At 36.3% G+C, this 21,299-nt stretch overlaps 3 protein-coding genes across 16 annotated transcripts; 2 read left to right on the top strand and 1 right to left on the bottom strand.

Annotated features, from left to right (window-relative positions):
- Positions 1–1,285: 1,285 nt before the first annotated feature.
- LOC112185949 (defensin Ec-AMP-D1-like) lies at positions 1,286–1,873 on the bottom strand. The gene is made up of 2 exons (XM_024324279.2): positions 1,758–1,873; positions 1,286–1,632 (listed from the first exon to the last, which is right to left on the bottom strand). The coding sequence occupies exons 1-2, from the start codon at positions 1,819–1,821 to the stop codon at positions 1,460–1,462; spliced, it is 237 nt and encodes a 78-aa protein (XP_024180047.1). The 5' UTR covers positions 1,822–1,873; the 3' UTR covers positions 1,286–1,459.
- Positions 1,874–3,568: 1,695 nt separating this feature from the next.
- On the top strand, positions 3,569–6,703 carry LOC112188855 (proteasome subunit beta type-3-B). 10 transcript variants are annotated; one of them, XR_002931595.2, is made up of 7 exons: positions 3,569–3,695; positions 4,206–4,492; positions 4,691–4,784; positions 5,013–5,097; positions 5,651–5,745; positions 5,945–6,102; positions 6,397–6,703. XR_002931595.2 is itself a non-coding variant. In XM_024328088.2 (7 exons), exons 4-7 carry the CDS (start codon positions 4,735–4,737, stop codon positions 6,515–6,517), a joined length of 351 nt encoding a protein of 116 aa, XP_024183856.1. In that variant the 5' UTR covers positions 3,569–3,695; positions 4,206–4,269; positions 4,374–4,492; positions 4,691–4,734; the 3' UTR covers positions 6,518–6,703. The 10 variants fall into 10 exon arrangements, 4 of the variants coding, with proteins under 4 accessions (XP_024183856.1, XP_024183855.1, XP_024183853.1 ...); XR_002931596.2 differs by having other exon boundaries at positions 5,013–5,126; XR_002931594.2 differs by having other exon boundaries at positions 5,013–5,126; positions 5,942–6,102.
- Positions 6,704–10,273: 3,570 nt separating this feature from the next.
- Positions 10,274–21,299, top strand: LOC112190154 (histone-lysine N-methyltransferase SUVR5). Of its 5 annotated transcripts, none has more exons than XM_024329569.2 (12): positions 10,274–10,696; positions 12,534–13,093; positions 13,673–13,975; positions 14,149–14,259; positions 15,102–15,212; positions 15,488–18,316; positions 18,915–19,076; positions 19,331–19,447; positions 19,546–19,649; positions 19,733–19,870; positions 20,298–20,385; positions 20,655–21,299. In XM_024329569.2, the coding sequence occupies exons 2-12, from the start codon at positions 12,602–12,604 to the stop codon at positions 20,760–20,762; spliced, it is 4,563 nt and encodes a 1,520-aa protein (XP_024185337.1). In that variant the 5' UTR covers positions 10,274–10,696; positions 12,534–12,601; the 3' UTR covers positions 20,763–21,299. The 5 variants fall into 5 exon arrangements, with proteins under 5 accessions (XP_024185337.1, XP_024185338.1, XP_024185339.1 ...); XM_024329570.2 differs by having other exon boundaries at positions 12,520–13,093; XM_024329571.2 differs by lacking the exon at positions 10,274–10,696 and adding an exon at positions 10,702–10,779.

Genomic DNA, 21,299 nt, shown 5'->3' with positions numbered 1-21,299 from the left:
CCCCTATGTAGAGAAAGGGGGTAGAAGAAGGGATTTTGGAAGTCCCGACAAAAGAAGAAGAAATTAAAAAACTTCACAAAAACGGGAACTTTTAGAAAAAGTACCTTAAAAAAATGGCCGGAAAAGTCGTCGCCGGAAGTTACTGTAGCTGGCCGGAAAGTGGCCGGAAAATTCGCCGGAAAACTGCAGAAAAGTGGCCGGAAAAGTCGCCGGAAGTTGGCCGGAAAGTGTTGACCGGTCGTTGACCGGAGGGTTGACCGGTCGTTGACCGGGTGCTGACGTGGCAGGCCCAGTGCTGACGTGGCAGAAGGCTTGGCGGCTTGGCGGCTAGGTGGCTTGGCGGCTTGGCAGCTTGGGTTGGGGCCTGCTGCACGTGGGCTCAACCTGTGGGTTTGGGCCTGCAGCAGGTGGGCTGCACAGGTCCCCTTTTTTTTTTTTTTTTCTCTTCTTCTGCCGGTTCAGGTTAGGAGGATTCCGGTGGCCGGTTCGGTAAAATTTTGGCCGGTTCCGGTGATGAAATTTCCGGTTCCGGGTTTCTGGGGTGGAGACGCTGCAGGTGGTCGAGTATGGCTGCAGGAGGTGGTGAGAAAAGCTTTGAACCGGGCAGGGAAACCTTTGCTTTTTCCGGTGGCCGGTTCGGTGGTTTGCAGGCCGGTTCTGGGGGTGAGGCCGCCGGTTCTGGACTCCTGGAGTTGGGATCTTCAAGGTGGGCGGCGGTGGTTTCTGGGATTTGAAGGCTACGAATTTAGGATTTCAGGGTTAGGGCTTCGTGCTGATAACGTGTTGTAGAGAAACTGAATTTGAGAGGAATTTGCTGTGTATTCTCATTGATAATAGGGGCCTCTTTATATAGATGATTACAATGCATAGAATCTCAATCATACAAGGAAAGTAATTCTACATTGATTAGGATTCTAGATCCTTCTAATTAAATTCTATTACCACTAGGTCAAGTAACCTAGAGTTTGGGCTAAACACAAATTAGGTTTTCCTTCAACAAGCCCAAAATTAATGGTGTATTTTTTTTCTCTTTTAAATTATCCCAAATTTTAATTTTTTAGTAATTGGACCAAAATGTCCCTAATTTTAATAGTGTGTAATGGAGTATTTAACGACAGTTACTAAAGTAAAAAATAAATTTAAAGTTGAGTGACTAAAGTGGTATGTTTAAAAATAAATTGACCAAAATGTCAATTGAGTTATAGTTGAATGACTAAAGTGATAATTTTTCCTTTTGAAAAAGAAAAAGAAAAAACAATATAGGATATTGGGAAGAAAACTGTAGTAGAAAATAGAGACAATATTGACTTTTTATAAAATTACAAAGAAGTCCCACGAAATTGACATACAAAATATCTTGAAAAAGGACCAAAAAACCTCATTGCATATGGGTTTATTTATTCTCATTACCTACAAGCCAGTCCACGAACTAAAAACTAACACATGTCATGTTGCGATACTAACACTCTTTGTTGCAAAAGCATCTACGGCGGAAGCCGCCGCAATCGCCTCCGAGGAAGCCTTCTTGTTTGCAAATTTTTGCGCAATTGCCGGAGAAGAAGCACATTCCGGAGAACTTATGGCTCGGAGACTGACATGTCCTACCTGCCTCAACAGCTATTTGTCCAATCTCTGCTTATATTAACATGTATCAACTAGTTAACATAAAGATACTATACATGTACATATCTAGAACGATCCTCTATATCTATATTTCCATATAGTCAGAGAATTAAGAAGAGGCCAAGGAAATATACCTGTAGCCACTACAAGAATGGCTAGGATGAGAGCAGCTGAAAACAAACGCATGGAGCGGTCCATCTTGGTCTCTGTTCTTGTGTGTAACTATGGAAGAAGAACGAGCTTGTGATACGAATGATTGGAACATTGCAAGGTCCTTATAAACAGAGTTCCGTGACCGAAATAAAGAGCTCTTATTTTGGCTTCCTATATTTGAGGAAATAGAGTAGCTCTTCCTTTCAATTATTCGAGTTAAACGTCTCTCTACACATTTTTAAGCACGAATGACAAATCTCATAATTTGACTTTTTCTTTTCACGCATAGTTGACTTGCTTCTGTTTTTTTTCAAAGAAGAAACTGTTTTTCTTCTTCACTCTAAAATTGACCAATGTTGTCCGAAAGTGTAGATGAAGCAGGTTGTGGTTGACCCATTATCATTTTCTAAGAAGGTTCACAACAATGGTTGGAATTTTTGGGATAGTCGTTCTACAAACATCACCCAAAACTTTTTTAAGTAAGGTCAAATGAATCTCTTATTCTGTCAAGCCACCGTACCACGTCATTAGTCCAACCGAATGAGGACCATGAGGTGCTAGACAGGGGTGGGTATAGAGGGTAAGAGATTCAGAGCACCGACGTGTATTTATACCAACATGAATGAAATGCTGGATAGTATCAAGTAGTTTTTGGTTATTATTAAAAAAAAAAAAAGACTGCAAATATCAAGCGCCGAAAGTATGAAAGTATGCGTGAAAAAAAATTGACTACAAATATTAAGAGCCTAAGAGGTGTTGGGTCACTTGCACTGCTGATGCATAGAATAATTTTCCAATATGAAAGTATTAAGTGTATTTCCATATATGACGTGGAGGTGGTGGAGCATTTTAGATAAAGAACTAAGAGCATCTTTAGCAATGCTAGCTATTGTTGAGTCAAATTTTAGTTAAAGTAGCTAAAAAGTCATTTTAGCTAAGCACTTTAGAAATATGTTTGCATCAGTGCTCTCTATTTTAGCTATTTTTGAATTTATATTATTTTTTTAATGAAGATTAAATAGTTCAAATGTATTTATAAATTACATAAAATAACTTAAAATGAATGATTTAAATTATAAAGGGCCTCAGCTCGCTCTCTATATTTAGGAGCGAGATAGCTAAAAGTTATAATAGAGAACCACTTAGGAGTCTTGTGCAGCTGCTAAAATAAATAAAAAGCTAAACATGCTCTCCAAAATAGTTAATGAGCCAAAATAGAGAGTCTGTTAAATATGCTCTAAATGAAAGTAATATAATGTTTATACTAATGGATCAAACGTGTTCCATGATATAACTATCTCATCCTAATTTTTAATTTTTCCTCCTCTTCTGGAGCTGTTCTTATGTGAACTACCGTCACTTCTTATGTCAACTATCGTTAACCATTTTCTTTTTGTTGTTGTAATCAGTCCATTTTTGAACTCTATTTGGCTTCTTATAAGTATGATAAAGGGTCAAGTGGTTTTGGTAGAGTCAAATTTATGTGTGCTCAAACTGCAGTTATATTAAAAAAATGCAATTGAAAATTTAGATCTGTTTACTTAAAAGAAAGTTTTTAAAGAATTGTGAGAGATAAGTAAATCTGACGGCTAAAAATAAATACAAAGTTTTAAGTTATTATAATTTCAGCTTTTAAATTTAATATATGTGATTGAAATGTATTTATCTTTCACAGTCCTTTAAAACTGTCCCTTAAGTGAGTAAGTTTGATTGAAAATTAGCATCGGTTTAATCAAAAAAATAAAAAAATAAATAAAGGTGAGTGTCGACCCATTTATCCTGAAGGAGTGGACTAAGCTATAGCCCATGAAAATGTGTGGCCCAAGAAAACTAAAAAGAAAAAGGAAAAACAGAGTTTCTGCACCGTAGTCGAAGACTTGCTTTCCTGGTCCACTGCACTGTGTTAATCGGATCGCAAGGTAGAAGGCGTTCTCTTTCTCCCTCTTTCCTTTCATAGTCCGAAAGCCAAACCTTACAGCTCTTTCACTGTTTTTATAAATTCTGGTGCTTAGTTGCCCTTAATTATGTTTAGTTTCTGGTCATGTGTGTGATAGGGGTTAACTTACTGCAAAATTTTTTGACTTTCATTATCTTAGTATTGTACCTGAACATAGCCAACGTTGCCTAGCATGCAGTGAGTTTCTTGTTGGAGGTTTAATGGTTTTAGGGAGAAGGTCCAAACTTTATGTTCCTTATCTACTACTAGGTGAACTGAGTGATTAGAGATGAAACTGGTATTGTACAATGTATATATATGTTAGGTATCAATAGTATATCGTCTGTTGCAAGATTTAAGTTGCAAGTAACCATAACTACCTGGAAGTTCATTACTTGTTTGTTGATATATATATATATATATATATATATATATATCAGATGTTTTGTGTATGGATGTATATGTGTATCTAATTATTGGAAATTGTTTTCAGGGTGTGAACAAAATCGGCCCTTTAGCAATTGTATTGTCGGTTTCTTCACTCAAAGGGATGCAGTGTACTTATCTTTCATGTCGTTAGGTTGCAATTTACATTTTACATGGTACAATCTAGAAGGATGGTACATTCATTTTCATGTTTTAATTATAAGTTTCCTATCAGAGACTTATGTTCCTCCACAAGCTGTGCCAACTGTGAGAAGAGAGAGATATGAAACCAAAGACTTGTGCCAGCCTTGTCTCTGCTATTCTTTATGAAAAAAGAAAAGAAAACAAAAAAAGGTTTGGCTGCTGGTTCTAATCACCTAATATTCATCAATTTATGTACATATTACTGCTTTTGCCAACAATTTCATTTTACTGCTTGCACTTCCTAAGCGTCTTTCTGTCTTTACGTGGTTGTTACCTATTTTAGCTAACATTAAAGCATGTTAATAACATAAGAATGACTGCAAATGTTTGCTTCCTCTTGTGACTTAGGTTGGGTCCATAATTCATTCAGCCTGTAATTGCTGGATTGGGAGATGAACACAAGCAATTCCTGTGCACTATGGATTCAATTGGAGCTAGCAAAGTAAGTTTGTTTTAATTTTTCCTCTTCTTTTCTGACTTTCTCACAGTTTTAACTTTTAAAAGCTTCTGAGATGTTAAGGACCGCAAGGAATAACAAAACAAACAAAAAAATCATTAACCTTTCAATCAAACAAATTTGCATGCTTACTGCTATTTTGAATGTATATGCTTCTAATGTTTTTATTGATTTCCTTATTATGGTTAAATTATTTTTATTCTGTATATGCAGGGAACTAGCGAAAATTTTTCATGTTGCTGGCTCTGGGTCAGAGCCCCTTTATGGTGCTTGTGAGGCGATGTTCAAGCCTGATATGGTTTGTTGCTATATTCTTTCCAAACTGCGGTCAGCATTTGTTATTCTCTGCTATATTTTCTGTATATGAAATACTTTATGTACTTTTAGATATTCTGGCAAATCATCTATGTTTAATATAACTAAAATTTAAAACTTGACTTCCACACTGTCACAGGCCATGCATGTGATTCATTTTGTAATGTTATAATTTTATGTTCATGGTATCTAGCATAAGTAACAGATAAAGGAGCTATAAAAATTCAAGAAAAAAATTACTGATCGAGAGACTATCTGTCTTGTACTGTCTTATCTCATCAGCAGCCAATTAAGTGGTACATAAACATATGTCCTGTACGCGTAAACATATGTGGAGATAAACATTTGGCTCCATCACAACTGAGCCTTAAAGTTAATGGGGACTCAGTGTAGAATTTAGTACTCGCTAATCAGATAGAAATCATTGTGTTGGTGATTTGTTTTTATTACGTACTCCTTAATTGGTGCCCCCTTTAAGTTTTCTCACTAATGGGAGCAACTCAACATTAACAGTATATTTTGTTACTGTTTCTCAGGAGCAAGAGGACTTGTTTGAGCCCATATCTGAAGCATTGCTATCATCAGTAGATCGTGATTGTCTGAATGAGTGGGGATGCCATTTCTATGTGTTGTAAGCCTTTTCATGCTCCTGAATTTTCCTTATAAGCAATTTTATATGAGCTATGTTGTATATACTATGAGACCTAATGATCAAAAAAGAGGACTCTTGATCCAGCATAATATTTTAATTTTACCTTTTTGTTTTCCTATTCATAAGTGGAATTGAGCAGTATAAGCTTCTGAATTCATTTCTTCCATCTTCTTAGCAGCCTGAAAAGCAACTAGGTTTATGTCTGTTTTGGCTGAATTCAGCGAGGGAAAGAATTTGTTGATGCAATGAATTCAGACAATAAAGCTCGTATGTTTATGTCCGCTTCGGCATAATGTTACGAAAGTAACTGAGTGTGACTTGTCCAGCAGCCACATTGTATGGTTCTACACTTCTACATACCATATTATTATAATGATTGCTGTGACTGCTGAAAGCTGCCTAGAAAGGAGAATAGACTAGACATCCGAAATGGCTATTCTTATGTCTTACCATCATGCATTCAATTGTTTATAAAATTGAAGCTTGTTCCCTCTATTGAATTGATCAGTAATCAGTTATCGTTGTTGTGGGGTTTCTTATTCGTCTTCTTTTTCTCACATATTCTTATTATGTCTTCGTTCTCAACATGTCACAACTTACTGTTTAAACTGTGTATTCCCTGTGCTGCAGAACACCAACTGAGGTAGAAAGGACTTGTAAGGCACAATGGACTGACCTTACTGTATATGGCAAATTCCTCGAAATTTCTTCAAGTGGCTGCATTTTCCCCTCTCAAGTTTACTTGACTTGAGCGGCCATAAGCTGTTCTCAGTGAAGATATGCCTCTTGTTATGTGTTGGCCAGTGGCTAGAGACAAACAGATGGTTAGATGATTGAATTTATGTTGTCACCTGGAATTCTGATGCACTTCAAGTTATACACTTTAGTATGTTTTGATTATTCTTCATTCAATTACATCATTAGCCTCTGTTTTTAAGTTTTGTGTCAGCTAGCTAGTCTTTCTCACAAGTTCTCTAGCTTTCTAATTGTGACTGCCTTCTGTGTTCACTTAAATGTGACTTCTTTGCTCATTCACGGGAAACATATAAATGTGTTGATATTCTTTTCTACCTCCTAACACACTGATTTCGGATAAAGAAAATGTAACAAAAATATGATTGTTGACAATTGGTTTTTTTTTTTTTTTTTGATTAACCGAAAGAAAACAGGAAAACAAACTACAACATAAAGCCTCAACAAACATTCTCTCCCAGCTGATCCAGATGGAACGCTGGGAACACAGAAAGGGAAAGACAAATATGCTAAACAGCAAAATCTTTATCTCTAAGACTAAAAGAAGCTAGTTTGTCAGCCCTAAAATTAGCTTCACGAAATATATGTCACAATCTAATAAACTGGAAGAAAGTTGCAAACTTTTGGATGTCTTTCATCAGAGTCTTGATAAGCTAAGGAATAGCAGCTTTTCCCAAAATGCAATCAATAATAAGGAGTTTTTTAGAGTTGAAAAGTTGCTACACCAGAGTTGAAAATTGCTAGTTGGCATAGAGAAAAGTTTGCTAGAATACAATAATTCAATTGAGAAAGTTAATTATTGATAGCTACTTGTGACATAGCATTTGCAGAGTTGCAGACAAATGTACTATGCTACAGGTTGGTTCAAGTCCTAGTTCCAACACATTTGGTTGGTTCGTAGCCATTGGCTGAAACTGACGGTCAACTGCACAGTCTAATAAAAAACTGCACAGTCAATATCAGAAAGCAAGCTAGGCTAAGCTGTACGTATAGTACAGTACAGTACTGAGTTCTAACTTGGCATCAAACAAGAAATAATCTACAACCGTTACTACTGCTTCATGGATTACAAAAATTTAGAGGTCCCGAAATTTGAGTTTGAAGGAAAAGCATGTAAAAACAAAACAAGTACGAAACGGGAATCCTACAGGTCAGAGGAAGAAGCCTCAGTCTCTCAGAACTTGTTGTCCTTCTACTTCCAAGCAGGTATCTTATTTCTTTAATGGTTTACCACCAATTTGGTTGTTTTGAGATTTTGAGTGTGCTGAAATGGATGTGTATAATATATATACAGACACGCACACAGAGTAGGAATAAGGACATTCCAGCGACTGCAGAAGTGTTAATAGTTTAATACCAAGATAAGAAAACAGTTTGCAGGAGTAGTTTTTATAGGTCACATGGGAAGCTGATCGAGCTGATAGCCAGTCAAGACATTTTTTTTTTTTTTTTTTTCAAATTGGAATGGCTAGGTCAAGACATTTAGTTGTAGGCTTGTAGCTCTCAATCTGTTTGGATTCTGAATGTAACCACATTTTAGTTAAATCAGACCCCAAAAAAAAAATATATTCGCAAAGAAAAGGGATATCGTTTCAACTTTCAAGGGTCAGGGTTAGAGATGAGATAAGAAATTTTGTTTTAATAGGCAGGGTTAGTTGAGAAATTTCATCTAGTACATGAATGGGACGGGCAAAGATGACCCTACCAAATTGGGTCTTAATATATATTTATTGCAAATTGATTTGTCAATTACCAAATTAAACAACCACTTGAGATCGACCGTAGGGAAAACATCACAAATGGTGTATGAATTTTAGGTATTTTTACACTTTAGTGTACCAACTTTCATAACTATCAGAATAGTGTATCAAGTTTGCTCAAATCTTTCATTTTGGTGTACGTGGTTAAATTTTCCGTTATCTTTATAAAAAAAAAAAATAATAAAAAAACTGACAAAGCTAAAGGAAAGATAACATAATTTTTTTTTTTGCAAAGATAAAGGAAAATTTAACGGCGTACACCAAAATGAAATATTGGAGCAAACTTGATACACCATTCTGATAGTTATGAAAGTTGATACACCAAAGTGTAGAAATGTCTAAAGTTCATACACCATTTGTGAAGATATCCCTAACTATTGTTTATAACATTCTAAGAGTAACTCCAATAGCTTCTCTATATTTTAATTTTTCTCTATTTTAAGGGAAAAAAAAGTTTTTTTTTACTCCAATAGACTTCCTATAACTATCACTATTTTAGAGATAGTGAGGAAAGTGAAAACACAATTCCATAAATTTACAGCAATCTCTAAAATTTGAACGAAGAATAGATTGCTATAAAATAGAGAATTTGTTGGAGTTGAAGAAGAAAAATAGGTTAAAATTTTGACTTTTACTTCCTTATAATACAGAAATTATAGGTAACTTGTTGGAGTTGCTCTAAACCCGAGAGAATGTTCAATGCCCCGAAGTGCGCTTGCACTAACAAAAATCAATGGTTGAATATCAAGTATATATTTTAGTTAGTATAAAAATTACTTATTGAGGTCTGTTGAATTTGTTGGTTTACTTGCATCGCCGATATATAGAAGAATTTTTCTTTAAACCCTCCTCTAAAATTAGTAGATAAAGATGACACTAATATTTATAGACCTTTCTTAATTGGATATCTTAAGTTGTATTAGGATTTAGTTGTAATGCAAACAAACTTAATTTACATATATCTATACTAATATTAAGAGAAAATGTTTTGTTAGCCAAAATCTTAAATTTTGACATAACTGATCCTAGAAGATTTATAAATTTTGAGAATGAATTAAATCACAAAGATAATTAAGATATTTACAAAATATATTTTTATTAAAAAAAAACTCACAAACTTACTTTTCTCTCTCCCATTTTCTTTTCTCTACAATAATTAAATTTTTTTTTCTGAAAAAAAAACTTTTATGTGTGGAGAAATGCTAATATATATTAATTAAAGTAATAGTTACACGATAATTCTGACTGCGTTAAAAAAAAAAGTAACCGTAAAACGACGAGAATAAAATAATAAATACTTCAATGTTCTATAGTACTAGAAATCACCACACATGCCATGTAGTATGTACATGCCTATACTAGGGGTATATGGGTTATTTTATACACTAAATAGGGTATAATTCAAGGGTTTTTTTTTTTTGGTTTGGGAGGAGATTGTGGTTATGGATGATGATGATACCAGGAGTTACTTCACGCGTTAGCCTCCGCCCACATCATTGTATATACCACTCTCTCTCTCTGAAAAGGAAAAATATTTCTCAGAATTAACATCTCTGGTAACGATAATACACAATCCAAGAGTCAAAAGACAAATTCATGAAACCAAATAAAGACCCACCTCCAATTTTGAGGTCTAATCAAGACCCCAGACTCGATTAAAGGAAAACAATACCAGAATTCGCATCTCGATGCATAATGAATCTCACTTATCATTAACCCTCCCCTACCAAAAAAAAAAACAAACAGACCCAAAAGGAAAACGAACTCCAAGCCTTCAAAACCCAGATAGGATTTTTGGGTCATACGACCAAATTAACCAATAGTAATAAATCCAGTTCTGGTGTGAATGAATGGTAAAAAAAAAAAAAGGCCACGTTACAGAACCAGCCTATAGAAGCGCGCTTCCCAGACCCCGAGTCTCCCTAATCTCTTCCCCGATATATAAAAAACCAACCCCTTTGTTTTTTTCTTTATTCCCACAAAACTCATATATAGATAGACCAAAAGGTACAACCTTTTATAAGAAGCACCAACCAAAAACCCAACCCAGTTTTAGTCAGTCCCCTCTCTCCTCCCTTCTCTATCATCGACCTCAACCAAAACTCAAAGCCAGACCACTTCTTTGTACCCTTAATATCTCTCTCTATCTCTATGTATATTTTTCATTTTGGGCACGGCAAACCTTCCATCCCTACCATTCCACACATCTATTACATCTCTCACTAGTCTCGATTTGCCAGATTGAGATTAGATAGATAGATAGAAAGATAGATAGATAACCCCAAACAAAAACAAATACAAAAAAAAAAAAAACCCTGTCTCTTTTAGACACAAAAATAAGGTACCACAACAAAATTTCACCCCAAACCCCAATTGGAAAAAGGTGATCTGAGTTCAAAACTCCCCCTTCTTTAAAGGTACATTACTACCACCACTACTCTCTCTGTCTCTCTGTCTCTTACCTCTGTAAATTGGCTGAGACATGTCCATGCCCATCTATGTATGTCACATTTTTTTCTTTTCTTTTTTTGGGTTTGTTTAGTTTCTTCTGCAGTCAATTTTTTGCTGACTTAGCTCTCACCGCCCAAAACCCATAATCTATATTATTCACCACAGCCTTTAAACCCCCAAAGGAACGAGCTTTGGAACCCTCCTTGGGTTTTTAATTGGGTGTTTTGTGTTTTAGAGGGAATGTTAATGTTGTGTTTTGGGTGCACCATTTTTGATCTGTACCCACTTCTGTGCATGTTCCCGATCGGTGTTTGTCTAGGGTTTTGGCTTCATTGTGTACCCAATTGAGGGTAAAGTTTGTGGCTTTAATGATTTTTGGAGTACTGGGTTTAGTGGATTAGGGTTTGTTGCTGAGATATGGATCAATTTGACATTCTGAGGTGATTTTCGAGTTGGGTTTTTGTGATTTGGTTTTGGCTGAGATCATTTTGAGCTGAAAGAAACTGGGTTCGTTGCTGTTTAGGTTTTTTTTTTGTCACATAGGTTTTGATGCAGATGCTTCTGTACTTGAAGAGCCGCATTATAGTATTTTTTTTTAAATTTTTAAAGCTGTTTACTGATTTCCAAAATTTACTATCTTTTGATCAGTTTTGACGTGTAGTTTTTCTAGAAGAACAGAGTTTTTCATGTATTTTTGAGGCAGCATAATTTAATGATATTACATACACAATCATGATTAGATGGATGGATACTTGTAGAAGTTGTATGTACCCTAGATTATTATTTTACTGGAAGTATGTATGTTTTTAAATTAATTGGAGCTTTTTTGGATGGGCAATTTCATTGATTTTGTGTACATACTGAAGTAACACATTTAAGTTTTAACAAAAAAGAAAAGAGAACTAATATGATCTTCGTTGTTCTTCTTTTTCTTTTCCCTTTTTCGGGGTGAGGTGATCTTGTGCAAGTTGCCTTTTTTTTTTTTTTTTTTTTTTTTTTTTTCTCTTATTGAATATTAATATAGTTTTGATAGATGTATCAGTTAATATTGTTTGTTTTTACTTTTTTGAAGAGGAGACTATAGTTTAGTAGTTCTGGAAATTGATTCCAATTTGAAATGAATTACTGTTAAATAAGAAATGAATGCATGAGGCTCTGAAGTTAATTTCCAAAAGTGTATTTAATTTATTATCTTTTCCAATTTTGCAATTATGTTATTTCGTGTTTAGGCATTGCCTTTATCTAGTGCAGTGGATATTTTTAATGGAGACGATCCTCAAATTTATTTAGGCTTTGACATTGTTTCCTTAAACAGTATTTTTCTTGATTATACAAGTTTGACAACTATTTTCCCTTATGAACGGAGCACGCAACTAGGCGTAACATTTAAATAAAAGTTAAAGTTGGGAGAAAGAACTATAATCAGGATGTCTTGAGTGCGATTAGTTCGTCAGGAAAGTTAATAAACTTGAGTCATGCTGCCAGGTGCCAACTGCATGCCGAACAAACATCTTGATTGTAGGATGCATTTCTTTGTTGATCACAATGATATGATTACGGGTGGTATGTTAAAGACCTTCCCTGTATGAAACCATTCATTATGATATATTTGGTCAGTTCAAGTCAGGCCATCATAGTTTCTCATCATTGTCTTAAAGGTTTCCTCTTTGGGTAATTTTTGTTAGAGAAATGAAGTATGCATATATGTATGCACACAATATGGTTGTATCTGTAGATTTTTTGTTTTAGATTGCATGATACATTCATCTGACTTTTTTTGTGAATGGAGTTTTGTTTGAACAGAGAGGTGGGAGGCAAAATATTTTGTTAACTCATACATCATATGGCATCATAGTTTCTGGTGTAAAATCATGGAAGTGCTCCCTTGTTCGAGCGTTCGATGTGTTGAAAAATCTGACTGCCCCCAACAGAGTTCAGGAACAACTCCTGTGAATGGAGAATCTAACTGCCTTGAACCTGCAAAGCAAGTGCAAGTAATAGATCGTACAGTAGAAGGCTTATTGCCAAATGCGGAAGGGCCTCAATTAGGAACACAAGGTGTAGTTAAAGGGGCAGTTCATGAATTGCATACCTCAGAAGGATGTCCGAATGGAACTTCAAGTCTTGATTGTCAAGTGGAGAGCCAAAAGTCATCTAGTGGTTCGCATGGTTTTGAATCTTTTGATGACGACGACGTAAATGCACAGAATTACTCTACAGAACCTTCCTTAATCTCTGACAATAGTGGTCTGAAATTAGATAGCAGTGAAAATGGACTTCCATACAACAGTAGGGAAGGAGAGTCATCTCATTCAGACTCCACATGGCTAGAATGTCATGAATCGGTGCCACTGTGGGTCAAGGTAACTTTTTATTGTTTTCACTTTAAATTCTTTTACTTTTTAATAATTTTATTTATGCATTTCTACTGCGTATGTTGCATATCATCTTGTCTAGTCTCCCAATCTTTACATAGGAGTTCACTGGTTCAGGGTTGTCCCAATCTGCTTGTAATTTTCCTTTTCTATTCTTTTTTGAAGTTTTTAAATTTTTTTATTCATTTTTTTTTTATCTCTCTCTTAATTCTTACGCTTTTGGGTATGCTTCAATGTGGTACCTTGAGTTGAAATCTTCACAATTTCAACCTTCCAGTATTGGACTCTCTAGTAATGGAAATAGTCCCACCTGAAGGAGAATGCTATAGTAAACAATACTCGTTGGCTTAAGTTCTGACAATTTCAGCTTTTTGGTTGGATGTGGGAGAATGACTTTCTTTTTATGTTGTATAATACATGTGAACAGAAACGTGAAGACTCATAAATCCTGATGCCTTTTTCTCATTTTACTTTGCTAATCTTAATGAAAAAAGAGGACTGGTTGAATGAATTAACATCTAAATGATTGCTTTTCATTTTGGTACTTCTCTGTTTTTCTAAGTATAGTGGAGAGGCAAGTGGCAGGCAGGAATTCGTTGCGCAAGAGCTGACTGGCCCCTATCAACTTTGAGAGCAAAACCAACTCATGACAGGAAGAAATATTTTGTGATATTTTTTCCCCACACAAGAAATTATTCTTGGGCAGACATGCTACTTGTTCGGTCCATCGATGAAATTCCACAGCCTATTGCATATAAAACACATAATGCTGGTTTGAGAATGGTAGAAGACTTGAGTGTTGCACGTCGGTTTATCATGCAAAAGTTAGCTGTTGGAATGCTGAATATAGTTGATCAATTTCATACTGAGGTATGTGATTTCATGTGTGAATCTCATGCTCTCATTTCTCTTTCAAAATTCATTCTTTTTTCTTATTTTTCCTCTCTTTAGATTGGAGTTGGAGCACATGTTTTGCTGTAACCTTAGTTCTCTTCTTTAATTTCACATCATTTTATTAGAGATTTGTGGTCAAACTTGTGTAGGCTTTAATAGAGACTGCTCGTAATGTGGTGGTCTGGAAGGAGTTTGCTATGGAGGCTTCTCGCTGTAACGGTTATTCTGATCTGGGAAAGATGCTTCTGAAGCTGCAAAGTGTAAACTGCTATATCTATTTATACTTGATTTTCAAAATAGGGACAGAACTATTTCTCTTTTCACTCCAATATGAGTAAAGCCACTGTCTTCATTCAGTAATCAAATTTAAAAGATTCTCCAATGATATATATGAACTTCAACTATTAGCTTGTACTGATGTTTGATGGTTTATGGGAACCCCCTACTTATACCAATGAGCTGTATGATTTGCATGCTGGCAAGAGTGTGCAAAGTTTTGTGCACATCAGTGATGATTTTATTTTTGAACAGATAATTTTAATTACAATGTGAAGCTGTAGTCCAACATATTGGCATCGTGTCCCATATATGAATCCAACGTTCACTAATTTTGGACCCATACTGGTATTATTTGTTCATCCGCCAGTAGAGTTAGAGAAAAATTACATAGATATCTTAATTGAGACTGTATTACATCTTTTAGCTGTCGTGAATATCATTCTGGGCAAGATTAATTAGGCCCAAAGTGGGTGTGGAAAAAGCATATCTATTGAAGTTGTATAGTGAATTCTAGTGGCATAAGTAAAATGTTGAACTACTCCAATTCATTCATTGAAATATGTATTTTGATATTGTCTGAAGCTCCCTTTTGGAACTTGTTTAATCATCTTTATATGTTGATGCTGCATTTCTTAGCATGCTTGTATTTTGCATACATTGTAGGTTTTTGTGATCATGTTAAATTAATATGTTTAGATTAAACTAAAACTTGAACTGTTCTATAATTTTATTTTTATTTTGCTCTGAAATTAATGAGCAATATTCTTTAGATTTTTTCTTGTTTCGATGAGTAATTTAATAAAGTCATTTCTTCCCCTTACAGATGATTTCGCAGAGCTACATAAATCATAATTGGCTACAGAATTCAAATCATTCTTGGGTGCAGAGGTGTCAGAATGCCTGTAGCGCTGAGACTGTTGAACTACTGAAGGAGGTACATGTTTTTATATGGCTGTTCATTTATGTTATGTTCACACTGTAGTATAGTAAGTTGTCATACATGTGAACTTTCTTGTATGGTTTGAACTACTGAAGGAGGTATATGTTTCTTTGGAGTTATTACTGTTTTTTTTTTTTTGTTGAGTTAGGCACTGATTGAAGACATACCATAACTCACCTCATGCACCTGTTACAATGGACGAAACTGCACTGTGTTGAAAAGAGTCATTTGCTTTACCTTTAAGTAACGGTATTTTTCTTTGTGGTCAGGAATTGGTTGAGTCTATTCTCTGGAATGAAGTCCAGTCTCTTCGGAATGCAGCGTTGCAACCTACTTTGGGTTCTGAGTGGAGAACCTGGAAGCATGAAGTTATGAAATGGTTTTCAACCTCTCATCCCATATCTAATGGTGGGGAATTTCCACAGCACAGTAGTGATGCCCCTGTGACCCCAAGTCTTCAAGTTAGCAGGAAGAGGCCCAAGCTTGAAGTTCGCCGTGCAGAGGCACATGTTTCCCAGGTGGAATCTAGGGGTTCAGATGAAGCTATAGCCATTGAAATTGACTCTGAGTTCTTTAATAATCGAGAGGCTGTAAATTCTGCTACCTTAGCCTCAGAACCCGATAAAGAAGTAAATATGAAAGATGTTGCTGCACTGACTGGAGATGGTGGTGTTGCTGATAAATGGGATGACGTTGTAGTTGCAACTGGAAATTCTGTGTTTATCCAAAGCAAAGATGTGGAAATGACACCGGTCAATGATGTGGCTGGTATAAAGTCTTCTGTTCCTGGGACTAAAAATCGACAGTGCACTGCTTATATTGAAGCCAAAGGAAGGCAATGCGTGAGATGGGCGAATGATGGTGATGTTTACTGTTGTGTGCACTTGTCGTCTCGTTTCACGGGAAGCTCTACAAAATCAGAGGGATCTCACTCTATGGATACACCAATGTGTGAAGGAACAACTGTTCTTGGAACTAAATGTAAGCATCGGTCTCTTTATGGCTCTTCATTCTGTAAGAAGCATAGACCAAAAACTGAGAGGGAAACAATCATAAATACTTCAGAGAATGGACTTAAGAGAAAGTATGAGGAGAACACGTCTAGTTTAGATACCATGAACTGCAGAGAGATGGTATTGGTGGGAGATGTTGGTGCTCCACTAGAAGTGGATCCTGTTGGAATCATGGCCGGAGATGGCTTTAATGGAAGGGGGAGCCTATTTGAGAAGTCCGAACTTCCTGCCAAAGCTAGTAATGTGACTGAAGAGATGCGTTGCATAGGCTCTGGTTTGCAAGATAGCAGCAACCATTGTCTGGAAAGTCCAAAAAGGCATTCATTATATTGTGAAAAACACCTCCCAAGCTGGCTGAAACGTGCTAGAAATGGTAAGAGTAGGATAATATCAAAGGAAGTATTTGTAGATCTTTTGAAGGATTGCCACTCACATGAGCACAAGTTGCATATACATAAAGCGTGTGAGCTTTTTTACAAGCTCTTTAAAAGTATATTATCTTTAAGAAATCCTGTCCCTAAGGATGTTCAGTTTCAGTGGGCTTTATCTGAAGCTTCTAAGAATTTGGTTGTTGGGGAAATATTTACAAAGTTGGTTTGCAGTGAAAAGGAGAGACTCGTAAGACTTTGGGGCTTTAATACTGATGAAGATACACGTGAGGATGTATGTGTTTTGAACTCTGCCATGGAAGAACCAGCTCTGTTGCCTTGGGTTGTGGACGATAACCATGATGATGAAAGAGCCATCAAGTGCAAAATTTGCTCTGAGGAATTTATGGATGACCAAGCACTTGGAACTCACTGGATGGAAAATCATAAAAAGGAAGCTCAATGGCTCTTTAGAGGTTATGCATGTGCTATCTGCCTGGATTCTTTTACTAATAAAAAAGTTTTGGAAACGCATGTCCAGGACAGACACCGTGTGCAATTTGTTGAACAATGCATGCTTCTCCAGTGCATCCCTTGTGGCAGTCACTTTGGGAATAATGAGGAGTTATGGTCACATGTGCTTGTGGTACATCCTGATGATTTCAGGCCCTCAAAAGCTGTTCAACATACTCTGTCAGCTGATGATGGCTCTCCAAGGAAGTTTGAGTTGTGCAATTCAGCTTCTGTGGAGAATACCTCACAAAATTTAGCTAATGTCCGAAAGTTCGTTTGCAGGTTTTGTGGTTTGAAATTTGATTTACTTCCCGATCTTGGCCGCCACCATCAAGCTGCCCACATGGGGCCAAGTTTAGTCAGTTCTCGGCCCTCGAAGAGGGGGATACGTTATTATGCTTATAGATTAAAATCTGGGAGACTTAGCCGTCCTAGATTGAAAAAGAGTTTGGCAGCAGCATCATATAGGATCAGGAACAGAGCAAATGCTACTATAAAGAAACGCATCCAAGCGTCCAAGTCACTTAGCAGTGGAGGAATGGATATACAGAGTCAATCAACTGAGGCAGTGAGTCTTGGTAGGTTAGCAGAATCACATTGTTCAGCAGTAGCAAGGATTTTGTTTTCTGAGATGCAGAAAACAAAACGTAGGCCCAACAACCTGGACATTTTATCTGTTGCTCGCTCTGCTTGCTGCAAGATTAGTCTTGAAGTCCTGCTGCAGGGAAAATATGGAATCTTGCCACAACGCTTGTATCTGAAGGCAGCTAAGCTCTGCAGTGAGCATAACATTAAGGTAAGTTGGCATCAAGAGGGTTTCATTTGTCCTAAAGGGTGCAGGGATTTCAACGCTTTGTTGCCGTCTCCTTTGATACCTCGTCCAATTGGTACTACGGTGCACAAATCTCAACCTTTATCAGATCCTTCTGAAGAAAAGTGGGAGGTGGATGAGAGTCACTATGTTGTTGGTTCAAATCACTTGAGCCAAAGGTCTTTGCAGAAGGCTCATGTATTATGTGATGATATAAGCTTTGGCCAAGAACTAGTGCCCCTGGTCTGTGTAGCCGACGAAGGTCTTTTGGATTCTCTTCCTGCCAATGCAGGTAGTTCTACTCACCAAAATGCTGGACATTCCATGCCTTGGGAGAACTTTACCTATACTGCGAAGCCATTACTTGATCAATCCCCTGGACTGGATACAGAGGTGACTTTTTTCAGACGATTTTGATGTTTGGTCTATACATATATAAATACTTGGCTTTGGTTAAATTTTAAAAAATTCAAAATTCCCTAGATTAACTAAAATGTTAGAAAACCACAGTAAATATAGTGAGGATATAATAGTAAAAGGTCCGTAAATTGAATTAAGAATAGGCAACTGGCTTTTCTCTTCTTCTTTTGGTTGGACAAGTGGCATTTTCCTCTACTAATTAATCACTGCATGTCATTTTTATGTTTTTTCAAAGAAACATGCCGATTGGCACGTGCAAAGCAAGTGGCAGAGGCTAGCATCAATAACATGTATACATTTTATGATCTCTCTCTCTCTCTCTCTCTCTGAAAGAATAAATTTTCCTTACAGAGAGTATATCCTAGAGTTGATAGCTTATTAAGAAAATAGGGAGAAAGGAACAGAATGAGATATATCAATCATGATCCTAAATGGGGTCTAAATAGTACAACCTTAATTACAAAGGGAACTAATAAAATAACCTAACTTAGGAAAAGAGTCCCATATCTGTATTTTCTTCCGCTACTTTAGGTATTGTTTGTTAATTTTGTGTTCTCCCCTATCTTTACAGAGTTTGCAATTGCGTTGTTCCTGCCCACATTCTACATGCTGTCCTGAAGCATGTGATCATGTCTACCTTTTCGATAATGACTATGATGATGCGAAAGACATCTATGGGAAACCCATGTGCGGCAGGTTCCCCTATGATGATAGAGGCCGAATTATTTTGGAGGTATGATAAGCAATCTATCACCAATCACAATCTCATCTTTCTATTGTCGATCTTATGGATTTATTTATTTTTCATTCTGCTTGATGGTTATTGGTTTGTCTTCAGCATTCATACTGCTATTTCTACCCTGGAAAGATAAATTCTGCCATGATGTTGATCCTGTCAGAAACAGCACATAAAAAACATTATTTGGATCTGATGGTTATAAATATACAAGCACATAATCTGTTGCTCTTTTATCATGAAATTGGCAGGAAGGCTACCTCGTTTATGAATGCAATCAGATGTGCAGCTGCAATAGAACGTGTCCTAATAGAGTCTTGCAGAATGGAGTAAGAGTGAAATTGGAAGTCTTCAAGACAGAGAAAAAGGTAGATTCTTGTTTCTATATTAAACGAAATCAGATAGAAAGGTAAATTTTAGTTTTTCTTAATTTGAAGGGTCTTGTTTTGACTTCACTATATTGCAGGGATGGGCAGTCAGGGCAGGTGAAGCAATCCTGCGTGGCACTTTTATTTGCGAGTACATTGGTGAGATTTTAGACGAAAATGAAGCAAACAAGAGGCGCAACAGGTTTAAATTTTGTTCTGATGTTCAGCTTCTTGTTTTATTTTAGTTTTTATGCTATATTTAATGATCCCCTTGCAAATTATCAGGTATGACAGAGATGGTTATGGCTATCTTTTTGAAATCAATGCTCATATTAATGATATGAGCAGATTGGTAGAAGGACAGGCACAATATGTAATCGACTCTACAAACTATGGAAATGTTTCACGATTCATCAATCATAGGTAATGAATGACTACCGAGTGATTTGTTATATATTTATTGCTAATACTTTCTTCTGATGGAGGAGGTTTAAATTGTTTACATAGATGCCTTGATTCAGACCAATTAGATGGCGGGCAACCATTTTGTTCCTTGCTAATAATCTTTCGAGCAGTCTGTTGTGTGTGCTGTTGTTGATCACATCTGTATTTTTAAGTAATTTAGCAATTTATATAAATTATGTAATAGTCTAGCAGGATGGCTTCAATCCCAATGTATACCAACTTTTCAGTCATTCATCATACTTTTCCAAAAGATATCACAATGATAAAAAAAACCTTAAACAAAACAAATTTCTGTTCCTTAAATTATTCTCCACATAATTGACAACTTTGATGTCGAATGTCTTTTGATCTATTGTTGAATCTGTCATTTTTATTTTTTATGTAGCTGTTCACCAAACCTTATGAATTACCAAGTTCTTGTGGAAAGCATGGATAGTGAACGTGCACATATCGGTCTATATGCTAATCGTGATGTAAGCTCTCTCTTCTTTCTGTCGTGATCTTTGTGCATATAATGCATGGGATGTGGGTTAAAATTGTTATTTAAGCTTTTGAGATCATTTATCTTCTTGAGATGGTGAGTAAGGTATTACATAGTTGGTCTCTAAGTTATCATTGAGAAAGCTTTATTGGGAGTTCATATTTTTATGTATGATTGTTTTACCACGGAAGGATGACACTCTGCAACTAATTTGCATGTTGTGAACATTGCTAATATTTCATTTCCATTCTGTATGAGCAGATAGCTTTGGGTGAAGAATTAACATATGACTATCGGTATAAACTCCTTCCTGGAGAAGGATGTCTGTGCCATTGTGGAGCTCCCAGATGCCGAGGCCGGCTCTATTAAACCTTCGGTGAACACAGGGCTCTGCTCAGTGCACACTTTTGGTGGTTGTACATTAGTATTTGAGTGGCAGTTTTGAACGGAAAATTATCTCTGGGTTAATGGAGAGTTCTTAGTATAACCCATCTACAATCCACAGTTGATTACAGAATGGGATCTAAGCCCAAGCTGGAAAGAAATTTGGCCTAGTCGTAATATCGCCACAAGGGTTGGATGTAGCTCTGAATCCGCTGCAGTAAGGACCAGAGCCGGTGTATGATTTTTTCCTTAGGTAGATTGAAACCATGCCTTTTAGCTAGCCCATGTTTATTTGAAGAAATTAGGACTCCTCTTCTTCGGATACTATATTTTTAATGTAGCTGTTCAGGATTTAGCACATAGTAGATGGATCATGGATTTTTTAGCTGGTGAAAATTTCTAGGTGATCTAGTGGTGGTAAAGTTTATAAATGGCTTATTCTTATTTGTTGGAAACATATTTTTCAGTTCCCAAATCCGTTGTTGTTGCTCCAATGTGGTTTAGTCATTGTTTTCTTGTTCA

Source organism: Rosa chinensis, chromosome 2 (genome assembly GCF_002994745.2).
Source record: "Rosa chinensis cultivar Old Blush chromosome 2, RchiOBHm-V2, whole genome shotgun sequence".
NCBI lineage: Eukaryota > Viridiplantae > Streptophyta > Magnoliopsida > Rosales > Rosaceae > Rosa > Rosa chinensis.
The sequence above is the reverse complement of the archived record's forward strand: the minus strand, read 5'-3'. Positions and strand labels throughout refer to the sequence as shown.

Bases quoted from the DNA above. Each gene is read 5' to 3' on its own strand.
- LOC112185949 (XM_024324279.2), bottom strand. From the start codon at position 1,821: ATGGACCGCTCCATGCGTTTGTTTTCAGCTGCTCTCATCCTAGCCATT. The intron at 1,633-1,757 runs GTATATTTCCTT...TAATATAAGCAG, and splicing joins CATTCTTGTAGTGGCTACAG to AGATTGGACAAATAGCTGTT.
- LOC112188855 (XM_024328088.2), top strand. From the start codon at position 4,735: ATGAACACAAGCAATTCCTGTGCACTATGGATTCAATTGGAGCTAGCA. The intron at 4,785-5,012 runs GTAAGTTTGTTT...CTGTATATGCAG, and splicing joins ATTCAATTGGAGCTAGCAAA to GGAACTAGCGAAAATTTTTC. The intron at 5,746-6,396 runs GTAAGCCTTTTC...CCTGTGCTGCAG, and splicing joins GGATGCCATTTCTATGTGTT to AACACCAACTGAGGTAGAAA.
- LOC112190154 (XM_040515125.1), top strand. From the start codon at position 12,206: ATGCTGCCAGGTGCCAACTGCATGCCGAACAAACATCTTGATTGTAGG. The intron at 18,317-18,914 runs GTGACTTTTTTC...CTATCTTTACAG, and splicing joins CCCCTGGACTGGATACAGAG to AGTTTGCAATTGCGTTGTTC. The intron at 19,871-20,297 runs GTAATGAATGAC...TTTTTTATGTAG, and splicing joins TCACGATTCATCAATCATAG to CTGTTCACCAAACCTTATGA.